Below are 22,140 nucleotides of genomic sequence, written 5' to 3' on the forward strand. Positions count from 1 at the left end.
TTCTTTGGCAGAAAGAAGGGATAGATGAGGTCATATATTAAAAAATAATAAATATGGTTGTGATATACTGGAAAACAGAAAACGAGTTTTGTTAGTGAAATTATTATTGTCATCTTAGAATAAATTTGTGCTTTGTGAATGTCTAAGCTTTTGTATTTTTTCCCATTGATTTCCTAAATTCTTTTTTATCCAACTTTGGATCAATGGAAATCATATTTAGACCAGGTGAACTTAAAAAGTGGCAGAGGGTAGGTAGGTTAATGGTAACATCAGAAGCTGGAGAACATGGACTAAAATCTGACTGGAGAGAGCTATCTAGAGATAAAAATCCAAGAGAACTATGGTTGTAATCTCTTTCTACCTGGAATTTCCTATTACAAGCTCTTCACACACACACACGCAAATACATATACAACTCATATGTATGTGTATATATATATAATTTTTTGTTTTACAAAAGACCTTCTCTTAAAGAACATACTCTCTATCTAGGTAGGTTTTGTGACTTGGGATGTATAAGCAGAAACTAAAAGCCTTCCGAAGACTATGGAAGATATACTGAACAGTTGCTATGGATAACCACTCCATCTCTGAAGAAATGTTATGGCTGAACAATAATTTTATACCCTTTAACACTTTCAGAGATTGACGAGGCTTGGACAATAATTTAAAGGTACAGGTTTCAACTACATCTAAGTCTACTTCTTTAAAGGTGGCATCTTACCCCTCTATCAAGTAATAAGCAAACTTGAACTCTAATTATAGTCAAAGGTTACTTAGGTTCCTCTTTAAAGTTCTCATACCACAAAACATGATTTTCCTGTGAAGAGTGTGTCAGGTCAAACAACAAGGCATGAAGCAATTGTTAATCTATATCATCTACAGGCAATACAATGTTGGATTTAGAGAGTTTGGTATGCCTTGAATAAATTAATCTCAAGTGGGAAAACATGAAGTTTTGATCTGCTTTCCATTCTCTTGAGCTGAACAAAATACTTAGGTATTAGTGACAGAACAAATACATTAAAAAAAATTCAAACCGTCTCAAATGCAATTTATTGTTCTCAATGGGGTAATGTTTACTTAGTTTTCGACCTATACAAGATTCTTGTCTATTTAAGACCCTGACCTGATATTCCTTTCTATTTTTTATTTTTGAGGTTTATTTTTTAAGGTGTTTGGATGCTTTGATCCACTGAACTAAGCAAAGTCAATCTTACATTTTAATCACTAGAAAAAAAGAACAGATTTGAACTCTATCTTGGAAGCCAGTTTTAACAACAAAAAAAAACATGGACATTGTAATTTTTCTCATATGAGGAACTTATTCTTTAGGCATTAAGAATCTAAAAACCTGTTCTACTGTATTTGAGTTATTATGTGGAACTACTTTGTACTAAAGTTAAAAAAAATTTTAAAGAAGATTCAATATTATAATTATGTATCTAACTCTTACCATGTACAATTTACATTGGTATTTTTAGCCTGAGACTATAAAAACATTTATTTTTAAATAAAAGGACTTAAGTGTTCTTTAAAAATGCTCATTATATGAAATATGACATTTATAGTTTAAAAGCACACCAACATCTGTAATACTGATGAATTAATGAGAGCATAATGCATCACAGCGTATTTAGATAAGTGTTTTATCTTCAGATATTTTCATTTTATATATATGTATAAATATGTTGAAAATATCACAATTGCTATTAAACATACTAACATTCTAAATTTTCATGCATTTTTAAACATGTATTAAAATATTCTTTAAAACTACTATAATCCGATGGTAGTAGACAGTGATTGCTTAATTTAAAATATAAACTTCCTACATATCAAAATGCACCGTCTTCAACTATATAATTACAAAACACTTGCTAGAGTATGTAAAAAAATAAGTTGCATATCATACCTTACAGCCTTTGTGTTAGCTAGCACAAAGAGAACTTTCTTTTACAATGAGAATTTATTTTGATAGTTTGAAGGCTAGTACTATGAAGGGGACATTTTCCAAAAGACTAAGGAGATGCTTCAGGTAAAAAGTTAGAAACTCAAAAAACATAAAAACTGTCAGAAAGGCTTTTTAAAAAGAGCATATTTGATAATCATTCTTTAAAAAAAGGCTTTTTATATAAATTTCTTCTGGTCAAAAGATGGACATGACTTAGGTATTTCTAAATATTTTACAAACACTTCTTCAAAAGTTTCCAAGACAGTAGCTTTCAAGTGTTCCTTCAATCTCAGTGTTGCTCAAATGAAGTAAATCTTATGATTACTTTTGGGGGCATAGGCCATGTCTAACTCTCCTTTCTACCTCCTAGAAGTAGGCACTCCGCAATATATGTTCACTAAACTCAGCTGCTAAAAGTAACAGTTAAAATATCAATATGATATATTAATAAACAGCCCTTGGAGGATTGTGGGAAATCAAAACTCTTTCAGTTTACATAAAATTCATAAACACATGAAAATGTTCTAGTTTAGTGTGCCAGCTCTAAAGGATGTTATAGGGAGAAGGAATTAAAAGGTAATATTTTCCTGAGTTGTTCCTATAATATGAAGTTTGTTGAAACCGAAAGCAGTCTGAAAATTTTAAGAGGGAAGCTAAACATTAGCTATACTCAATCTTATTATATAATATATAGCAAGTTAGTTATAATAGTACCTGCTTTAAAAATCAAGTCACTGAAGAGAAAACATTTTCAATCTGTATTAAATTTAAATCATTAATTTGAATTATACTTCTTAAAGTCTATTAATTTAACAAAGATAGCCAAAAGTTGATATTTGAAGAAAAGGCTTTCAGTTAAAGGTGTGAACAATAAAAGACTACAAAAGGTATATAATAAAAGCATTTTCCATAAAAAGAAAGATACCTCAAGTATACCTCTAGTTTTAATCAGAAACGAATTCAATGTTTTAAAAATCATATTTTAAACTTTGCACTAAGTTGGCTTGGCCTTTTTTTCCAACTGAGTCAGGTTTTGGTGTACCTGAGACAACTTAAGCAAACTGAAAACACACTGACTTCAAAAATATATAATCTCGTAGAGGAATAACATACTATACACACACACACACACACACACATACATATATATATCTATATATATACACACATACATACATACATATTACTAAATCTAAGTGATAATAAAATGTCATCATTGAAAGTAATTCTGGGAGAAAAACTTAGTTGCTCCCTTCCTCAAGAACAAGATACAAAAGTACCAATGTTTAAAAGTTTTATTCATTGTCAACCTCCTAAAAATAAGCTATCTCTTAAGTATAGAGCTAAATATAACCATTCTAAAAATGACACTTTTCATCTATAATCTAATGCTTCCTTCTTTAACTTTCAAAATCTTTGGAAATTTAACCCAAAATATGAGGACCAAAAATGACAATTTAAGACAAGTATAAACATTTGTGACAATTTAGTACAATAACTTAGAAAACATTCTACTGAAGTATGAGTTCCAAAAGGAAAAACTATCACTACAAAGGAAGTATTCTCCTAAATTCAAATGGCATAACTAAGATTAACTATAGCTGGTTGCTCTGGACATGAGAATTTGATTCCAGCATTTATTTATGTATTTATTTATACTTTATAGGGTAATGTGGCTCAATTAACTCACTGATATATAAAAAGTAAAAAGGCATTTTAAAATCTGAATATTACAAAGCTGTTAAAGTAAAATAATGTAAAACGTCAAGATAAGATCTGAAAAAAAACTCGTATTTCTAGATAGATGCTAGAACATCAGTTCTCAACCTCTTTTCTGACACGATAAACTTATGACATAACATACCCCAATGTGGTAAACCCTTATTTTGACCAAATTTTTCAAAAACTGAAAAAGGGACAAAGTATTACAGAGACTTGAAAGTGACCCAAATCTCAGTGGCACATCAATATTAGTTCCTCACCATGGTGGTGGCAGACAGCATTGGTGCAGATTTTACCTATTCCCTGCATGCCAGCTGCAACTCCACAACTTGCTCTCCCACACAAAAATACTTATCAAAAGCAAGTGAAGCAACAGAAGGCTAATGTTGAATTTTCTCTAATTTATTTTCTTAAAGTAAATTAATCACAAAAGAAATATACTTTGTATGAGTAACAATTAACTTGCGACACTTCAGAAAAGACGGAAGAATATTAGTGAGTTACCAGTTAACAATCACTGTTTCTAGAATGTTATCAAGGCTTTAGATAACAAAACCAAATTCCTCAGTGCAGAAATTTAAAACATAATTGAGACATTTATAAAATCGATAATTAGTAGTTATTTTATACTAATCATTTCTATAAAAACAACTTATTATAAAACAATTTATACCAATTGTTTATATAAACCAGAGGTCTCGGACATATCCAATTCTCAGCCTGAAGCCTTTGTTGAGCCCTTCGCTGTATATAAAATATATACCAACCAGAACTATTTGAGATTATAAATAATCAAAGGGTGGCATGGAGGATCAAACTCTAAAAGCTGACATGAAAAGACTGGTTTGCATAGGGGAAAGTCTTAAGGCAGCAGGGTAGCGGCATCTCAGAGTGAAGTACATGCAAAAGAAACAAGCTCCTGAAGTGTGGAACTCCCAGTGCAGACAAATTGCTGATGCATTACAATGGTCAAGTCAGAGAACTGCCATCTAAATCCCTTTTCTCAATGTTTTCAATTCAGATATCTGAAGTTTTATCCTAGGAGCACACCTGATCATATGATGTAAATCAAAGAGAAACAGGTTTTTACTGTTATATAGAACAGGAGCTGGCAAACTTTTTTGTAATGGGCAAGATAGTAAATATTTTAGGATTTGCAGGTCACATCATCTGGTCTCTGTTGCTTTTTTTTTTCCTTACCAACATGTGAAAGTGTAAAAATTTTTAGGCGCTAGAGATTTAAAATTAGGCTGTTGCCAACTCGGGCTATAGTTTGCAGACTCCTGATATAGAAGATAAGCAATTCTCAAGTACTCGCTCTCCCAAAAACTATTAGGAATTAGATGCTTAAAGGACTGTAAATATAAGTGATTTAATTTAACTTTCCAAATGGAGAGTTGAAGGCTCATAGGGGCCTAAGTGACTTGCTTACAACAAAGAAGCCAAACGCTCACCTTTCTCCCCTTCTCTTTCCATTTTGGAATGTTTACCCTCAAATCTAAGGACTCCCTTTTAAAATAAAGTATACTGAAGCTTTACTATATTTACAGCTTTTACCAGGTACTTCTTTCATATTCTTTTATCATGTTCAAGAAATTCATACTAAAATAAGAACCAGGAAAAACTTATAATACTTTTAAATTAATATTGGGCTAGCATAAGGCTTAAGGAGGCTCAGAATTGTATCCCTTAAACTCAGTAAACTATAATATTGTCCAGCCAGGCTGGACAGGCTAGCTTCTGAATAGAAGCCTCAACTAGGGCTCAACTAGGTAGATGGGACCAGTTATATGACATTAATATTCAAGATATGTAGATATTGCTCCTCTCTCATTAAGTCCTTTTAGAATACACTGGGTTATCAAGCAAACACCTTAAAGAAGAGCCCAATCCTATCCATCTACAATTCTTCCTATTACAGTGATATGGAATTAGGAGTAACATTTTAATGCTGCTTCTCAGAGTTAACTATATATCAGAAGGAACATTTTTGTTTTCCTTCAAATGGTAAAACTAAAGCTTATTCTTTGTACCTGAGTTTCTGGTTGTTTTCCACAACGTTTCTGATTAAAAACCTATTTTTATCATCAATAAAGAGATTCTCTAAACCAAAACATATATAGTCAGATATCACAATGAACTTTCTCTAAATTTAGAACTTGAATTTTAAAACTTTATATAACAATTTTACCACCCTCTACCAAAAAAAAAAATTTTTCATGTGTCAATTCTGAATATAAAGTTTGAAATCTCTTGAATCTTTTAAAATATACTCATACAACATACGAATTTATAAAATATCACTGATAAACCATGTATCATCCAGGTTGTTTAAGAAATGCCATCACATATTAGCTTCTGAAAGATCACAATTCCATCAAATATAGATTTGTGAAAATTTTAATTTTTAGATATGAGGTAATGTGTTTATGTGTTTTCTCCACATCATGCCCTCGCTCTTCAGATAGGAGGAATATAACTCCTTTAAAGACTGAAAAACAAGCATGTCCTCCTCTTTCATCAAAAAAAAATTAAAGAAAAAGATCACTTCTTAATGATTCATAAGTGTCTCCTAAATCTTCCTTTTATTCTGCTCTATTTAAAAACTCTTCTTCTTGAAGCTTCAATTTAAAGTCCTCTCTGATTCCTTCTAGCAATTCTGGTTTAAAAATAACATCCAACGCAGTCATTGCCAGAGCTTTGGCTGTACGCAGAGTATAAAACTGAGCTTCCTGTGAACCTAAAAGGTAGAGAAAATAAGGATACCTCCATATTCATCATAAATTAATGTATTAGTTTTCACGTTAGCTCTTAATAGCTAAATTGTCTCTCCACTGCCCACCACGATATGTTTCCTGAGGTGATGTTAGGTAATGTAATAACAGGCTAAACTAAACAGTTAGAAAGGCAGCTACTGCTACAAAAAGACAACACATACCAAAACATCCACTTCTAACACTTACCTGCAGCTTCAGTATACTGTTCCGTATGATTCAAGGCTTCGGACCCAATGTAAAAATATGGATGAATCCCAGGAACCACAAAGCTAACATTTCCAAAATCAGTAGATCCTTGAAAAGGTAAGGCAATCCATGAATTTCTAATTGCTAGTTCAATAGTTACTAGACCATCCTTATTCATTCCCCTTAGTACCTGTCATGATTTACTGCTTCTTCCCTTCTAGAACTTCTCTACTCCTTTGGCTTCTAAGAGTCTACTCTCTCCCCAATGCCTGCCTTTCTCTCTGTCCGCTGTCTCCTCCTCGATCATTTCCTTTGCTAGTCTACTAAGTGCTGGAGGTCCCTAGGGTTTCATCTTTGAGTTTCTTCTTCTTCTCCCTCTGTGTACCTGGGAAACCTCATCAAATCCTATGTTTTCAATTACCTTTCAGACACTGGCAACTCCTAAATCTCCAATCTAGACACCTTTTGCGGATTCCAGAGTCAATGGGCTACTGGACAGCTCCCCTTATAATCCTATAAGCACCTCAAATTTAACATACTAACCATTTATACCAACCTGCCATACCCCAAACTGCTCATTCTCTTGAACTCCTTATCTTAATGAATGCCATTAGCACCCCATTTTTATCACCAAGTCTTTCTGAGTCTACTTCATCAACATCTCTTATTATATTTTTGGGAAATACATCTCCAACATGCAAATGTAAAATGCTTTTAAAAGGAAAAAATCTAAAATAACCCCAATACACTTCTGATTGTTTAAATTCTAATAGCTGTTTGTTACTCCTCAGAATCTGAAAATGACTCCATATAACTAAGTACTTAGTAACCTGCACAATGATGGCTGAGAATAAAGTAAAATTCTATTTAAAAATTAGAACTAAGCAAATTTAAACACTACAAATATGTAGAATATAAAGCTAAAAGTATGTTGGCTATTTCTAAATTCAAATCTGCTCATTTGATACTCTACATTCACTGAAGAGTTCATTAGTTTCTTTCCCCTAACCATTAAGTTTGTGAAAAATATCACTAAAAATATCAGCAATACCTCCCTATCTCCAAAGCTGCTAAACAAAACCATTTAAGATGGTATTTCCCTTCCTCCAGTAGCACAACATATATGAAAGAACTTAGTTACCTGAAGAGCCATTCAAAACTGCATCTTCTGAAATGAACTCTATTCCCAGCTTTTCCCCATTTTCAATATAAGCTTTCCAAAGGCACTTATTGGGTAGGACATTATAGTAATCATGTGCTCCACCTTTAATTTCTACCTAATAAGAAATTAAAAAACAAAATTTGAAATAAAAAACCTCAAATTTACTATTTAAATTTCTAACCAGCAATTTAAAAAAAAATTTTTTTGAAAGAGGTTTAAGAGCAGGCACTTTTCCTTCTGGATATGAACTGTCTCAAATCTCTTCAAAAATTATGTATTTTCTATAACAAGAATTCTTAGGACACTATCTCCTTTGTCACATATGCACCGAACCACATGACATCACCAGGCTCTACTAGCCAGTGAGTCTCAACTTCAGTCACCTAAGTAAGGGAGTGTGTGTGTTTGGGGGGGACAGTGGGGCAGTCATCAAGTAATTCTGATGCAGGTGGTCCAAAAACCACAATCCGAAGAAAACTTGAGGCTGTAGCGTCTAAAAGAAAAAAATTAAGCTTTACTAATATTCTCTATACAAACCGATATTGATACCATTGCCTGGTCTGAAAGGTATAAAGAGAAAGATAGAAGACTCACAATTTATAGTTTTGATTAAGTCAAAATGGGCAATACTGCCTCAAACTAAAGATAATACCCATAACATTAGCAAAAGCCAATTATAAAATGGCAGAGATGATATTTCTTCTATTCTTAGCAACATCTAAGTTAGAAACAATGACAACCTTATCTGATATCATGTCAGCCAAAATGTAAAAAGTTATGAAAAGACTATTTAAAATACAGATTTAAATCCAATAACAATGAATCTTATTCTAAGGGAATACTGTATTTTGAAATACTAGCTAATGATAATAGTTCATGTATTTATTTTATAAATAAGTATTTTAAATATTTATAATTATAAACAAACAAGGGATAAATGCTTAATTTTTCACTCTTTGGACAACTTGACATATCCTGTCTGAGAATCACTGCTACTGGCTGAGATACTGTTACTATCTGAATAAACCATAAACCTCCAGCCTAATGAGGGCAGGAAAAAAATAAGGTGCTATGTATGAGGGTTAGACCCTAACTCTTCATAAACATTATTTCATTTCATTCTCACAAGAACCTTAAGATAGATTATATTACTATCTCCATTTATCAAGAGAAAATGGAAGCCCAGAGATATTAAATAACATTTCCAAAAGTTACAGAATCAGCGAGGGTGAGAGGCACAGATTCAGATCTTGTCTCTCCAATGAGACTACAGGTTCCCTCTAGGGCAAGATTTATATAAGTTCTTCTGTAACTTCTCATCCCCCTGTATGCCTTACATGATTGGTATATAAATGTTACTGACTTTATGGTTCAAATGAACAAAACCTCTTGACTAACTTCCATTTTAACTTTTTAACATTTTAACATTCTATTCCATTTTAACATTCTATTTTAACTTTCATTCAGCAAGCCCTTAGTATTTATATAACTACACACATCTGTAACTTCACCAAAAATAACTTTTGCTGATTTTGCCATAAATTTCCTTTACAGAAACTACAAAGAGCAATTCTAAAAGCATAACTACTAATAAGGAAGGATTTAACTTGCAAAAAAGCAGGAATTCTATCTAAGCAGTATTATAGTTATTCTAATTACTGTGCACAAAGATGACTGTAGTCTTCCCTATGCAGACAATGAATAAAATAAATAAGAATTAAAGATTTTCACATCAACTATTCAGCCAACTGATTTTATGTATTCGAGACATCAAATGAAAAAGAAGCAAGTACGGTTCTTATATAACTTAGTATAAATAACCCCAGCCCACATATATACCTTTGATTATCTTAGATTAACTCTTAAAAGTCCTTACTGTGCATCCAGTAGCTAAAGCTGCAGCTTTAAAGCAATCTTCTGCCTTTTTGGTCAAAACTGCAAGTTCTCTCATTGAAGGTGCACGGAAGTAATAGATTAATTCAGAATAAGAGGGAATGATATTGGGTTTTACACCACCATTTTTTATTATACCTATAAAAAGAATCAAATTATTGGAATTGAGCTTGGAGATCATTTCTTTAAGCTTCAACACATCCATCAAGTTTTACAGCCAATATGTACATAGTGAACAATAATTTAAATTTATTTGTTTCATAAAAGTATGAATCAAAAATTTTGTGATATGTTTTACAACAGAAGTTCCTATACATCGAGTAATACTTTGATTAACAGGAAAAGAAAAGAATTGATTACATGTACTTTATTCTAAAGAACTTACAAGAAGTTAGGATTCCTGACTATAAAAAAAACTTAGAAATTTTTATAACTATATTAACCCTTCTGGAAAATACTTTAATTTCAGTAGGCTTTATTACAGTCGTACATTTTGATAAACTTTTGATATAAGAAAAAAACCGATAGTATAAGTTCTATAATTATCCTCGTACCTCAAGAATCCCATGAATATTTAAAATGACATTTTGCTCTGGGAAGATAATTTTCATGCCAAGGAGAAACCAATGCAGGTCAAAGATCACTAAATCGAGATCACTAAGTACTATTAACTGTCGAAACGAATGCATCTATTTGGAACTACACAGAGAAGCAGGATTTATCCACTGAAGTTCTAACTAAAATAGATATGCAAAACCTAATTTTATATGACCTGTTTTTAACAAATATTTTTTTACATATTCATGTTTATTCCTTTTAAAGAAACTAAGGTAGGAAATTGGTGAAAATGTAATTACAAACTAATTTCAGCCTACAGCAAAATCAGGTAAAGAATATTAAAGTATAATAATTTCTCAAATCATAAGGAAATAAACTAAAAAATAAATTTGTACTTTCAAGACAGTACTTTATTACTGTATTTATATTAAGACAATACATATAATTTTAAAAGATGTTACTTAGGATTAACAGCACTTGAGTAAATACAACTAGTCATTGTAACTTTTTTAAATTGAGGAAATGACAAAATTTTGTTATCATTGAGATAGTCAGTATAACTGGAAAATCAAGTTCCAACTTTCAAATAAACAGAGAAAACATAGGTCCTTATATAAAACCATTATCTCTAATATCAAAATGACCATTCCATTTATATATAAATAATCTTAACTGTCTTTTTACCCACACATGGACAAATATCCTAGAATCCTGTCTTTAACTTCTGAAAATGTTTACAAATTTTGGAATATTCCTATAAACTATATAAAATGTTTCCAATTTAAAAAATTAAATTATATTTTACTGAAATATATTAAGCACCATCTATTACACAAAGTATGTGACATTCATACCATGAACTCTCCAGGTTGGTTTCATTTGTTGTCTTAACACAGAGAGGTTGCTGTAGGCGAGAACAGCAGCATCTAATGCATTTACTCCCTCCCAGGGATAAGCTGCAGCGTGAGATGCTTTTCCATGGTACTTCACAGTCATACTAGGAAATAAAACATTATTTGAAATTACTTTTTTCAATGTCACTGAATAAAAAAATCCAAGTAGTCAGCATTACCCAACTATTATTCAAAATTCATTCTGCTAGAATTTTTATTTGCAAATCATTTGTAGCGATAACAGTAATTTATATAGCTTAGTTAGTTGTACTTCATTACATAATACAGTGAATGACACAAAGAAGGCATTCCAACATAAGAAAAAATTGACCTGTACAACTTAAATCTATAAACAACTCAATTCAAAGAAATATGCAATACTGTATTAAGTGCTAAAATTATAGAAAAGATGATCCTGTCACCTTCTATACTTCATTGTGATAGTTCTATACCAAAGTCTACAAAAACTCAGATAATTCTGTCTTACGGGGGAGGGGGGAAGGTCAAGGGAAGAAAAAGGAGATGACATCCGAAATGGGTTAGGACAACCTCTAAAACTCAGATTATACTCACATTATAAGATATGCTAGTATTAAGTCAGTTGTTCCTGACCAGTATTTTATTAATGTCCCAAAATACCTATAACACTAATATCTTAAAATTTTATAAATTATTGCTATTTCACTCCAAAGAGTTCTCATACCAGTCTAAGTACTCAGATACAATAAAAAATAACGAAGTTTAGAAAGGGGATTGTATATTAGTTATTTATAAAGATAACTTGCTTAGATAACATTTTTTAAGCCAAATGATTAATGGTACCCACGTTTAAATTATTAAAAAGCCACTCTAGACCTTTTTTTTAAAATGTGCTAGATTCAGGAGCCCTTAGAATGCTCATGGTTATTTCCTGACTGATTTCGAACATTCTATTAGCACAACAAGTAAAAGCATCCAAATACATTTTTAAGATTGTAGGATACCTGTTATTTCCTTTGTATCTTATCATCATCCTGAAACTTGAATTTTAATGAACTGTGATAAATTTATAAAATAGAAAAGAATGTCCTTTATGAAAATGGCTCTAGCATCATTTCTTCTATGGTTCAGATCTTTGTATAATTAAAGCAAAATAAACTACAGGAAAAGAAATGTTAATGTTTGTTTTGTATCAACATTTGTATTTTAAGCTTAAAAAGCATATTTTAAGCTAAATTAAATGGAATGATTTTTAAGATATATTGTTTAATTTTAAAAAGCGATAGCCAGACCAACAATATATTTAGCAGAATACTTCAGGGTTGAAATTTTAATTTATACATGTACCTATTTACGTCTATAAACAAAACCTAAAACTCCTGGAAGGACACATACCTTTAGAGAAGAGCTTAGATGTGGGAAAGGTGGTCAATAGGGATATAGTGCTTTTTCTTATTGTTAGAGATTTTTAAGACAAACAGATTAGTAATTTTGTTTTTTTTAAATTTATTTATTTCAATTAGTTTCAAGTATACAGTACATTGGTTAGACATCTATATAGTTCATAAAACGATCCCCTCAATTGCTCCCTCCCTCCCTGACCTTCCACCTAGCCAATGTATTAATGCTAATTACATCCCCTATGCTGTGCTCTCCATCCCCGTGACCATCAGCTAACCCTTTACCCCATTCTCCCAGTCCCTCCAAACCCCCATCTCCTCTATCACCAAACTGTCCTCTATATTTGTGAGTCTGTTTTTAATTAGTTTGTTCTTTTTATTCCTTATATTCCGCATATAAGTGAAATAATAGTGTTTATCTTTCTCTGTCTGACTTAAATACCTTCTAGGTCCACCAAAGCAGTATCTTTTTCCATTCCCTTCCTTTTAGTCTGTGTCTGTCTTTTAACCTGAAGCGAGTCTCTTGTAGACAGCATATGCAGGGGTCTTGTTTTCTTATCCTTTCAGACACTCTGTTTTTTGGTTGGAACACTTAATTCTTTTCCATTTAAGGTATTTATTGATAGAAATGTAGTTGTTACCATTCCTTATTCCTGTTTTTGATACTTTTTTTTCTTCTTAAAGAAGTTCTTCCAACATTTCCTGTAATACTGGCTTGGTGGTGATAAATTCCTTTAGTTTATTTTTGTCTGGGAAGCTCTTTATCTATCCTTCAACTCTAAATGATAGCTGTGCTGGATAAATTATTCTTGGTTGTAGTTCCTGGGTCTTCGTCCTGTCAAATATTTTTTTGCCAAGCCCTTCTGTCCGGCATAGCTTATTTTGAGAAATCAGCTGCTGGTCTTATGGGTGTTCCCTTATAGGTAACTGTCATTTTTTCTCTTGCTGCTTTTAATATTTTCTTTGTATTTAACCTCTGGCATTTTAATTATGATGTGTCTTGGTGTGGGCCTCTTTGGATCCTTGATTTTTGGAATTCTCTGAGCTTCCTGGGGTTTTATGTCCATTTCTTTCACCAGGTTAGGGAAGTTTTCCATCGTTATTTCTTCAAACAGCTGTTCAACATCTTGATTTTCTTCAGTTACGCTGATCAGATATTCAGACCCTTAATAGTGTCTCACATGCTCCTTAAATTATTTTTATAGTCTTGGCTTCTTTTTTCTTGCCATTTTGATTGCATGTCCTTGGCTTTCCCATTCTCTAGATAGGGCATTAGATCCTTTTCTTTATTCACTTTGTTTATTCCATTGAATATACTTCTCATCTAATGTGTTCTTCATTTCAGACTGGTTCCCTTTTATAATTTCCATTTCCATTTTTGTTTTTTAACTTTTTGTTGAAGTTCTCACTGAATTTATCTACACTTCCCAAAAGTTCATTGAGCATCTTTATAACCAGTGTTTTCAACTCTGCATCTGTTAAATTACTTGACTCCATTATATCTGGATTTCTGTACTGTTCTCTCATATGGTTTCTGCTTATTTGTCTTTCCATTTTGGCTGCCTTTCTGTGTCTGTTTCTATGTACTAAGCAAAGCTCTTAAGTCTCCCGGTCTTATTAGTGTGGATTTGTGAAGTAGGTTTCCAGTGGCACAGTCTTGAGAGGGGTTCAGCTGCAGGCCAAATTTAGCCCAAGCCTCTGCCCCCTCCGGGGCCACCTGTTAAGATTCAGCAAGCAATCCACAGATGCTATGCTTATAGTTGCCTCAAAAGGCCACATCAGAAACCGAGGCCAGCTGTCTCCAATGTAAGTCTAGGTTCTGCTCAGCAAGGAACACCTGACTCACTGAGGATATACCTGGATGTGGCTTGGGTGGGGCCACAAGTTCGGGGAAGCAGGGTTTCAGGGAATCTTCTGAGTGGAGCGACCTCTGTTATCCAATTTGATGATGTCTCAGCTATGGCAGCGCTGTATCTGCGCACTGGGATGGGGGAGGGCACAGTAGGGAACAATGAATACCACCAGCACCTCTGTACAGAGTGAGTCTTGCCTCGGCTCTCGCTCCAACAATGTCTCCCTGTAAGTCCCTGGTGTCCCCCGTGCGCAGCCTAATCGGCACTGGTGCTCATAGCGAGCAGGTCTGTCACTGAGAAAATTCACTCACGGACACTGCTCCTTCTAGAGGTTTCTGCCGCTGCTGCTGCCTCTGTCTCACTCCACCACTCGAGACCAGGCAGCCCCGTGTCCTGGCTCTGTCCTACCTTCTGCCGTTGCAGGGTGCTTTCTTGGATTTCTCCCTAGTTGTATGGCTTGTTCATCTAGATCCCAGGTGTATTCCTTGTTGTTGCTCCTTGTTTCTGTCACAACTTTGATTTGGTTGCCAGAAGGATGAACAGAGCCTCTATCATCTATGCCATTTTTTCCCTCTGATTTTAGTAATTTTTAATTAAATTTTTGTTTTTCTTCTCTTTTCCATCTTAAAAAATGGCCACTGAAAAATCTAAAAAGCCAGACACAAAGAAAAGGCCCAAGGCCAACTGGGCTGCTTTCAGGATCAAAGCCAAGAAGTCTAAGCCTAAGTCTTAGAAGGCTGATGGGTTGGGAAGCCTGCCTGCAACTGCACGCCTCTTTTAGCCAGAGGCATTGGCAGAGATTTCTAATAGCTAAGGTTTTCCAGAGATGTACTAGTGTACATTACCCCTAAAACCAAAATTTAAAGATTCTTTCTACTGTCACGGCACCAATTCCCAGTGATAAGAACAAAGGTACCAGAACAGTTATAATAGTCACCCTCTGAAAACAAGGCCTTGTGGGATGCTGAGAGGTAGCACTGCTGTATGGTTTTGCTATTACTCCCTAGCCACCACACAGGAGAATGTGTGGTTTTCCTGAAGAAGTTGAGCAGGGGTTCCTTGAGACTGGGCCACTAACTGGTCCATTAACTTCTATGGTTGAAATTCTGGCATAAAAAAACCACTTCAGCGATGCATGCTCTTAGGTACCAAAAAAGTGAGCTCTTCAACACAGAGAAAGATAAATAAAAGGCTTCAGCACCAGACGCATCATAAAAGCATAGACTGGCAAATTCCTCTAAAATCTACAGATACTCAGTTTCTATATTTTCACTCAGGAATTTATCCTCTTTGCAAAGAACTCATATTAAATTAACTAGAAAAATATGTTTTCTTCCCAAGTCTAAAGTTATCTCTTGCAAATAGTCAATTTCATATCAAAGGCTAGATATTTTCCAGAAACCAAATTACTCTCAGTTCAAAATAGAACATAAGCATGAACATATTCTGAATATGCTGAATCGAGAGCATATTCTTACGCTCTTTAGGCTCTATTTTAATAGTCCAATTATGGATACTATATTAAATGTCTATTTGAAGAGGCTTATCATATGTGATTCAATGGAAATCAAGTAAGACATCACATCATTATCTTTCAATTTACTTTTTAAATGTATAAATATGGAGTTCTGGTCTCCAATTAAGACATAAAAGTATTCTCATAGTCTGTTTTGCATTAAGAAGTTTATTTCAACTTGATTACTTACTCATGTTCAGCCACATCAGGTAGATAAGCAGCATTCTCCTGGGATGGATGCGCCATAAAAACAACATCGAGATTTTTAAAAGCCCCTGCTTCAATTAAATCAATTTTGCCACCACCATCTTCTTCTGCAGGAGTTCCCAGAACAGTAACCTACAAGGAAATCCCTGTGTCAGAGCAAAACAACAAAAAATCCTAGTAGGAAAATATCAAACAGGTTCCCTTGCATATGTATTCACAATCTATATTAAAGTCCTTAAACTATGGAGAGATATTTTGTTCTCTGACACTTACATAATGCAGTGGGCATGTCTATGGTACTAAATTAATCATGTTTTAATTTACGCTATTATACCAATTTGGTGTAGAGTATATACTAAAGCTACTATAGAAACTTTTCCTAATTTTCTAACTCAACTTTATGTAACTAGTGACAAAAACAAAAAAAAAAGATAAATATTACATACTAAGTTTCTCAAAGTTCTTTAAGACATTTCTTAAAGCTTCTTAACTAAATCATTTAGTATATGTATATAATTATTCATAATCATTTTACTGGTAAAGAACTTTGCAGTTAGTGATAAGTTCTCCTCACAACAACCCTGTGAGGTAGGTGAGTGATCTAAATCAACATTTTAGGGAGTGTTGTTTAGAGGCATAGGGTGAAGTGTCTTGCCCTGGGTCACAGAGCAAGTCTTTAGGCAGAGCTTAGGATCAGAGGTTCAGGCCTTAACTCTGATTCCTTACTGAGCTACCACATTAAAAAGTTTTAACTCATTAATCCGTTATGAAGAACATTAACTAAATCTTAAGACCACAGTTAGAAATGGCCAACTATTACACAAACTTACTAATTCGATTCCACCAGTTCAACCAGGCAGATTTATTGGTCACCAAACACCTAATTAAACAAAAGAGAACTTTACAGAATAAACATTTTACTTTGATATTTAAGTTTAACTTCTTCAAACAATTTTTTAAAGCAAAGAAAAATTATCTATAAACAACTAATATACTTTCAAGATCATGTATAAGAACACAATGAAACAAGCTGGAAAAAGTCTTAGCTTGTAAAGGGAATCGACATAAATTCTATTTTCAGATAGGACAGATAACCTTGCTAAAACTCAGCATTATCATTTGAAATTAGAAGTGTATACATTTCCCAGAGTCTATCTTTCCTTATAAATTATAAAGCACCCACACTCTTTAAGCTGCTTAGTACTCTTAACCCCTGACTTGTTAAATCTGATGACTTCTCAAGTTAAATATTGTTGATTTCTCTGAACCAGTTATAAACCTGATTAAAGCTAAATCTTTCTAGTGTTTTGTGCAATGGCAAACGATGCTCCCCTCCCCAAACAAAACAAAAGCTACCCAGATGCAAAAACAAACCCCCAGAGACAGAAAAAAAGGCAGGTAAAGAGAAAAAGCCACAACAGATGAAACTGTTAGGATAAAGGTTACTGGATAAAGGCTAAAGGATAAAATAAAACATTAGTCTTCCCCTTAACTCCATTGGTGGCTGAACTTTAGCTCAAAGAATGAAGAACATACTGTCTGGAAAAACAGTACCACAAGATTAAACTTGTCCTATGACAAACATAAACGACATTTCCCCGTTTAAAGAATTGATTTTTTTAAATCATGAAATAAACATTAAGATTCCAGGGTCAACTCTTCTATGCAGTAAATGTTAATCATTTCCCTATTTTTGGCATACTTCTAGAGCTTTGGTAGTTCTAACGACTGAAAATTTCCTATCCAAATGCCAATGATTCGAATCACAACAGCTCCTAAGACTGACACAAACAAAAGATTTGGTGGGGGGCGGGGGGTGGCTAATGAAAAGGGGCTGTAGGTTTCCCTACAACCGCTTCCTCCAGAGATTGCACAACCTCGTCAGCAAATTGCTGTTGCCTGTTACCAAAAATAAGCCATAACGAAAACCAGGATTGATTCTAAGTTCTTTCCTAACGGAGAGTCCACTCAATTGTTTACAACTACATAAGAGGAAACAAAAAAATCAAAAACCTGCAAAACGTCGCCAGGTCTATAATTCATGAATTTTTTATCCAGGGGTTCTGCTTCTGGCTGAGGCCAGGCTGGGACGTCTAGCGCCGTCCCTTACATCTGCCCTGGGGCGGAAGGAAAAAGGTGCACACAGAACGCGTCGGGTCCTGCCATTCCCGGTCGGTCCCGGCCGGGGCAGACGATAGGAGTCCCGCGCCCGGTCCCCACCTTACCTTCACCGGCGGAGGCGGCCCGCGGAGGCCCTCCAGGGCCCCCTTCACGCCCAGCGCCGCCGCCGCCCCGACCTCGGCGATCAGGTTGTGGCCGCAGGCGTGCCCGATGTCGGGCAGCGCGTCGTACTCGCAGAGGAAGCCCAGGTGCAGCGGGCGCGGCACCGCCGGGACCCCCGGCGGTTCCCACTCGGCACGGAAGGCCGTGGCCAGTTGGTAGTGCGGCTGCACGGTCCAAGAGGCGGCCGGTGGCTCGCACTCGAAGAAGCGCGTCAGCACGCCGTGGGCATGGTGCTCCTGGTAGGCCAGCTCCGGCTTGCTCCAGATGGCGCGGCTCAGGGCGCCCAGGCGCTCGGCCGCCTCGTCGATGCGCTCCGCGGCGCGCAGCTTCAGCAGCTCCAGCTCGGAGACGCCGTCGCAGGCGCCCCCCTCTACAGGTCGTTCCTCTCCTGGTCTCATTGTGCCCAGACCCGGTGACAGGTGAGCACTCCGCTCGAACGCCACCTCGGTCGCTCCCTCCGGGTGAACCCCGCGCCTGCGCACGCGCCCAGCGTCGGCGAGAACTAGTGCGGTGCGCGCAGGCCCGCTCCGCGCCTCCCGGTACCCCGCCCCCCAGCGCCTTGGGGAAAACGTGGTCCGCCTCTTCTGCAGCTGGCAGGGGCTCCGCCCCGTAGCTGGGGCGGAGAGCGCTGAGATGAACCAGGGGTTCAGAGACCCGTCTTCTGCTCTTCTGTTAGCTGTCCGGACAACTGAATTAAGCTCTAAAGTTATCGTCACTTTCCCATTGTTGCTTATTTCCCACCGCAGCGGAATAAGAACGGTTTTATCGGTTAGAAGGCATCAGAGACAGACCAAGTGGAACATAGTCCCGTGAAAAACGTCACTCCCCACAACAGTAATAAAAAAATTATACAAGGTTTTTAGTTAATAAAACTAGGTGTCAATATAAATGCTATACAAAGAACACTGATCCGTAGACTTTATATATTTAAGTTTTCGGTACTGGGCCCAGTTCTTCTTGAGGTTGCTGAATTATTTGTAAAAGCTGCTGCTACTCTATAGTTTACTCATTAGAATTAATTCTTAATAGTGTCTAGAACAGCACCTGGAATATCGTAAGCACAGGATATGTATTAGCTAGTATAGTCTATCTGAGTACAGTAGAACTAAGAATTTTAAGTGAGTTTTTTTAAACCCCAAAACAGTTAAGAAAAAGACTTGAGGTCATAATTATTCATACTATTTTGCTGATTTTGGATGTTTTGAATAGTAATAACTTTGAAAGAGAACATATGACTAGTAGCATTTATAACTTTGATGCTGAACTCAAGTAACATGATATATACAGCTGGTGTTCACATAACTGGGTTTTAAGTTACCCAACGAAGAAATTCAAGATGCAACACTCTTGTTTTTCTCCAGAGTGAAGCACAAAGTCTAAAAAACTGTCGTTGATGCCATGCCTATTAATAGCACTATAGAAAATTATATCTTAAAATGTTCCACATTATGGAAGAGAGACTGTTCCCTGACATTACATTGTCTGACCCATGAGTTGGCCCCAGGCCAGAACAGAGATTGCTTGCTACAAACACCCCTTATAGACTTTGTAATCCATGTTCATTTTGACTTAAACCAGTACTCCTTCCTTATCTTGCCTCCTTCTATGTGCTGGTTCGTGGGGCAGAGTGTTGTCCTGACGTGGTCAAGCACATAAAGTAATTTCTTATACCTGGTAGCATTCAGGTACTAGTATCCATGACTATCTCACTTTGTTCTATATAATTTTCTGGCATTTGCCAAGGGGGATGGGGATCCATTTTTGTCTTGAAGCGACCGAGGATGCATCTCATATCTAAATTTCCGTTAATAAACTCTAAGTTATCAGACTGCAGTGGCCGACCTCCTTCTTCCATCTTTTCCTACTGTGTATGGAGGTAGATTTTCAGTTCCGGGAACTTCCCCACCCTTTATGTACTAACTCACATATTAAAAGCTTCCATCAGCTTTTCATATTCTACTATCTCATTTCTTAATTTGTCACAGTTGAGTTAAATGGGACACAGTATATTCATAATAACATAAATATGTTTTTGAAAAGTCTAAAGGAAGCTAATATACATGAGGACTGCCTACTAGTTTTTAACAACTATACATACTAATAACATCAGAGTAAGTGTCGCATTCTAAATCTGAAACTACCGTCATTCTCAGTTAACACCCTAACTGAAACTCATCCCTAAAGTCAACAAATGTGGTATTAAATTTCTGGACCCCTTTGTTTATACTTACTATGTTTTACTCTAGTATACTTCTGACAAAAATCCCCCCTGTAACTATGAGATTCAGTATTACTGTGTTCAGTTAGTTGGCTAAAAAAAAAAGACCTCCGTGAGGTGACATTTGGACAACACTTATTCTGTGGCAGGCACTTAAGTGCAAAGTTCTTTACATGTATTAATTCATTTAGTTCTCATGACAACCTATGAGGTTATTAATGTGATTATCTTCACTTTACAAATGCAGTGTCTAAGATTACACAGCTAGTAAGAAGCAGACCCAGTACAAAACAGAAGCCAGTCTGGCTCTAGTGTTCTGCTTTTAGCCGCCATTCTCTACTGCTTATGAAAGCAGACATCCAGATTCATAAATGCACCTACAAGTTTGTCTATTTACATTGAAACCCATAACAATCACTCTTTTCGAATAAATTTTCTGCAGCAATTCTACCTGTTGACAACAGTGTAACCCAAGTTTGCTCATTCTTATCAGACAGCTATAAACAATGATAGAAATGGGGTGCATATAAATGTTATATAGAAACTTGTTATGAATTAGCAAAGCTGTCACCTGAGGTGGTAAAAAGATAGATTCATTTTAGGTTCTATTCTGTGTATGCACACATGCATGTGTTGGATTTCTGTTGTTGGCACACTATTTCTTTGCATCCTTGAATTAATTTATTTAATAAACTGATAATCCGTTGAAAGTATATCTTCCCCTCCAGTTTTTAAACTCTTGTTTTCCTGCTGCATTCCTCAGCACCTAACATGGTATGGTGGTGATAGAGTCCTTCCTCCTTCTCAATGAATATTTCTTGGCTATTATTCTTCAACCTATAAGCTAATTGAGTAATGGTAGCAAATAACCACTCAACTATGCTAACTACCTACAGACACTGTGTGTCAATGATATGCTTCTCCTTTGACTTCTCAGTTTTTTACCTGTGGAAGTTGAAAGGCAAGAAGAGAGGCTTCTGGAAGCTACTAGAGTTGGACCTTCTTGAATCTGTTCAGCTCAGTATTTCTTACTGTTACTTTCATTTCTACCCATAATATTCATACCACTAACTATGTGCTCCTAAGGGGCCTGTAATTTTTTTTACTAAAAACAAAAAAATTAAGAATATCTCTTTTCCTTTAGCTGCTGCTATATCTGAAAAAATAACGCAATACACAAAATTTAGTATTATGATGTAAATTTTAACCTTTGTTTCAGGGCTGGGGCTGGGGGTGGGGTAGAGATAGTTATCATTAGAGGACTGATTTTAAAGTATAAAGATACCTCTTCTCTTGCTGCTCAAAAATCTAGATGCCATCACAACTGACTGAAAAACTTTCAGAATAGGAAATTCATGAAAAATGACTGCTTTGGTGGGAAGAGTAAAACAAACATTTCCTTTAACCTGGAAAAGCAACATTATTCATGATGGAAATACTAGACAAATTCACGAGACTGTAGTGGATATTATTTTGGACTTCAGATTCAGAACTCCTTTTGGCAAGACTACAGACTTTGATATGGTTTATATTCTTTTA

General features: G+C 35.4%; 1 protein-coding gene across 1 annotated transcript; it reads right to left on the reverse strand.

Annotated features, from left to right (window-relative positions):
• Positions 1-4,062: 4,062 nt before the first annotated feature.
• PM20D2 (peptidase M20 domain containing 2) lies at positions 4,063-18,890 on the reverse strand. Its single transcript, XM_039853165.1, has 7 exons — positions 18,326-18,890; positions 16,084-16,232; positions 11,107-11,249; positions 9,678-9,832; positions 7,781-7,916; positions 6,640-6,747; positions 4,063-6,416 (listed from the first exon to the last, which is right to left on the reverse strand). Exons 1-7 carry the CDS (start codon positions 18,779-18,781, stop codon positions 6,262-6,264), a joined length of 1,302 nt encoding a protein of 433 aa, XP_039709099.1. The 5' UTR covers positions 18,782-18,890; the 3' UTR covers positions 4,063-6,261.
• Between the last annotated feature and the right edge of the window lie 3,250 nt (positions 18,891-22,140).

This window comes from Pteropus medius, unplaced genomic scaffold (genome assembly GCF_902729225.1).
Source record: "Pteropus medius unplaced genomic scaffold, Ma_sr-lr_union100, whole genome shotgun sequence".
Classification (NCBI taxonomy): domain Eukaryota; kingdom Metazoa; phylum Chordata; class Mammalia; order Chiroptera; family Pteropodidae; genus Pteropus; species Pteropus medius.

Coding starts and splice junctions, on each gene's coding strand:
- PM20D2 (XM_039853165.1), bottom strand. CDS start 18,781: ATGAGACCAGGAGAGGAACGACCTGTAGAGGGGGGCGCCTGCGACGGC. Junction 16,233..18,325: donor GGCCGCCTCCGCCGGTGAAG/GTAAGGTGGGGA, acceptor ATTTCCTTGTAG/GTTACTGTTCTGGGAACTCC. Junction 7,917..9,677: donor CTTTAGCTACTGGATGCACA/GTAAGGACTTTT, acceptor ATTTCTTATTAG/GTAGAAATTAAAGGTGGAGC.